Source organism: Cannabis sativa, chromosome 7 (assembly GCF_029168945.1).
Source record: "Cannabis sativa cultivar Pink pepper isolate KNU-18-1 chromosome 7, ASM2916894v1, whole genome shotgun sequence".
Lineage (NCBI taxonomy): Eukaryota > Viridiplantae > Streptophyta > Magnoliopsida > Rosales > Cannabaceae > Cannabis > Cannabis sativa.
The window spans coordinates 54,274,970-54,277,127 of record NC_083607.1 but is presented as its reverse complement, the minus strand read 5'-3'; the positions used below and the strand labels follow the sequence as shown (position 1 = coordinate 54,277,127).

The 2,158-nt window shown below is 34.5% G+C and overlaps 1 protein-coding gene across 1 annotated transcript; it reads left to right on the top strand.

Moving 5' to 3' along the window:
- The first annotated feature begins 557 nt into the window (after positions 1–557).
- On the top strand, positions 558–1,238 carry LOC115696704 (uncharacterized). Its single transcript, XM_030623593.1, has one exon. It carries the CDS (start codon positions 558–560, stop codon positions 1,236–1,238), a length of 681 nt encoding a protein of 226 aa, XP_030479453.1.
- Positions 1,239–2,158: the final 920 nt, after the last annotated feature.

The following is a 2,158-nucleotide window of genomic DNA, read 5'->3' as shown; positions in this document are numbered from 1 at the left end:
ACCAAATTAAAATAAGTTGATATGTATTGTATATGAAGAAATTGATGAAAAGTGCTACACATTTCTACACCTTTTTTATCTAGAAAATTCAAGTATTAACTACACAAAACTAAGAAAATTAGAAAAAATTAGAATTACCTAGAAACTATATTTGTAAGCTAAGAAACTTAGAAAATTCTAGAATATCTTAGAAAGTTAAATTGTAATTCAAAATAAGAAAAATCTAGAAAGTTGTAGTATCAACCTAAGCTCCCTATAAATACCAAGCTTGGGTTGAGGAGCTAAACTAACACCAAAAAAAACCAAAGTTCCAAACTATCAATAAAAGTTTACTACTTTCTCAAACAATCCTCTCCTCTAAGCCAAACTACTTTTATATACTAAATCTACAACTACTCATCAACATCACTACTTTACTACATTACCACAACAAACCATTAACCACATATCTACCTATTCCAAATCTAAACCAACACAAATTTATTATCAAACCATCAGTGGTATCAAAGCCCCGTTCGATCATATATCACTAGGCGTAATCTTTTCCGCTAATCAACATGAGTTCGGAGTACAATCGCTCTTCACTACCTTTTCCAATTTTCCATGGAGAAAACTATGATTTTTGGTCCATCAAAATGAAGACCTATTTTCGATCACAAAATATATGGAAAATTGTTGAAGAAGGAATCATTATTCCGGAAGATATTACATCTCTTTCGGAAGATCAAAAGAAGGCACTTAAGGATAATCAACAAAAGGATTCTCATGCATTATACTGCTTGCAACAAGCTATGGCGGACAATCTTTTTCCACGAATTATGAGCGCAGCAACGGCAAAAGAAGCATGGGACACGCTGCAGGAGGAGTTCCAAGGAACCGTCAAGGTATGCACAGTTAGACTACAAAAGCTTAGAAGAGATTTTGAGAATCTTAGAATGAAAGATAATGAGACTGCAAAAGATTACTATTCTAGAATTAAAGAAATAGTAAATCAAATGGGAGCCTATGGAGAAATAATTTTTGACAAGAATATAGTACAAAAGATACTAATTTTTTGTACAGAAAAATATGATTCAATAGTTTCTGTGATAGAGGAAACTAAAGATTTAGAAACTCTATCACCAAGTAAATTAATAGGCTCTCTTGAAGCATATGAAAGTAGACGAGAAATGCATAAGGAAAGTGAAAAGCTGAAAATGCCTTTCAGTCAATTCGCGGTCTCAAAAACCAAAAGCTGATGGGGAAAAGACACAAGAAAAACAAAAAGAAAATAACGACAAGTATCCTCCATGTGGCATTTGTAAAAGAAAAAGTTACTTGGAGAAAGACTGTTGGTTTAAAGGAAAACCACAGTGCCAAAATTGTAAAAAATTTGGCCACATTGAAAAAACTTGTCGTTTAAAGAAATCCCATCAAGCCAATTTTTCTGAAGAGAAAAATGATGAAAGTACTCTCGTCTATGTCTGCCAAGCTGCATCAGAAGAAGAAAAAGATACTTGGTATCTTGATAGTGGTTGCAGTAACCACATGACAAAAAACGAAAGCATCTTTTGTAGTCTTGATAGATCCAAGACTAAAGTCAAAATCGGTAATGGTGACTTCATGGAAGCAGTCGGCAAAGGCACCATTGCCTACTCTACTATCAGGCTACTAACATGCTTCCTAACAGGCTTTTTTTAATTTATAATAATTAAAATAAGCTACTAAAGCAATAAAAGCTTACTGAACCGTAGAACGAGCTAACTGTTGATGATGATTGTACATGTCGTGACAATCTTCGGAAGACAACCTGGCGGCTCTGATACCAAATTGCAACACCCTAACTAGCATAGGCGTGTTTATGTTATTTTAAACGTATTTTGCAGCTCGTTGCTAATCAACGAGGTTTATGGAAAATGTGATTAATTAAAATTTTGCTTATTTAATTAAATTCTTATAATATTTCATACAAAATACTTTGGGATCCCATTTACAAATTACTTTACAAAGAATTTACTGTTCATTACAAAATACCTGTCGCCCAGGGACTAACTACAGAAGCCCTGATGTCCCGAGGATCGTACGCTCCAGGCCTAACTGCCCCGACATGTACAATCTTCATCGGCTCGTCCTCACGGTTCCTCAACTTTGGCCTTGCCCTCACCTACACATAAACATA

Coding starts and splice junctions, on each gene's coding strand:
- LOC115696704 (XM_030623593.1), top strand. CDS start 558: ATGAGTTCGGAGTACAATCGCTCTTCACTACCTTTTCCAATTTTCCAT.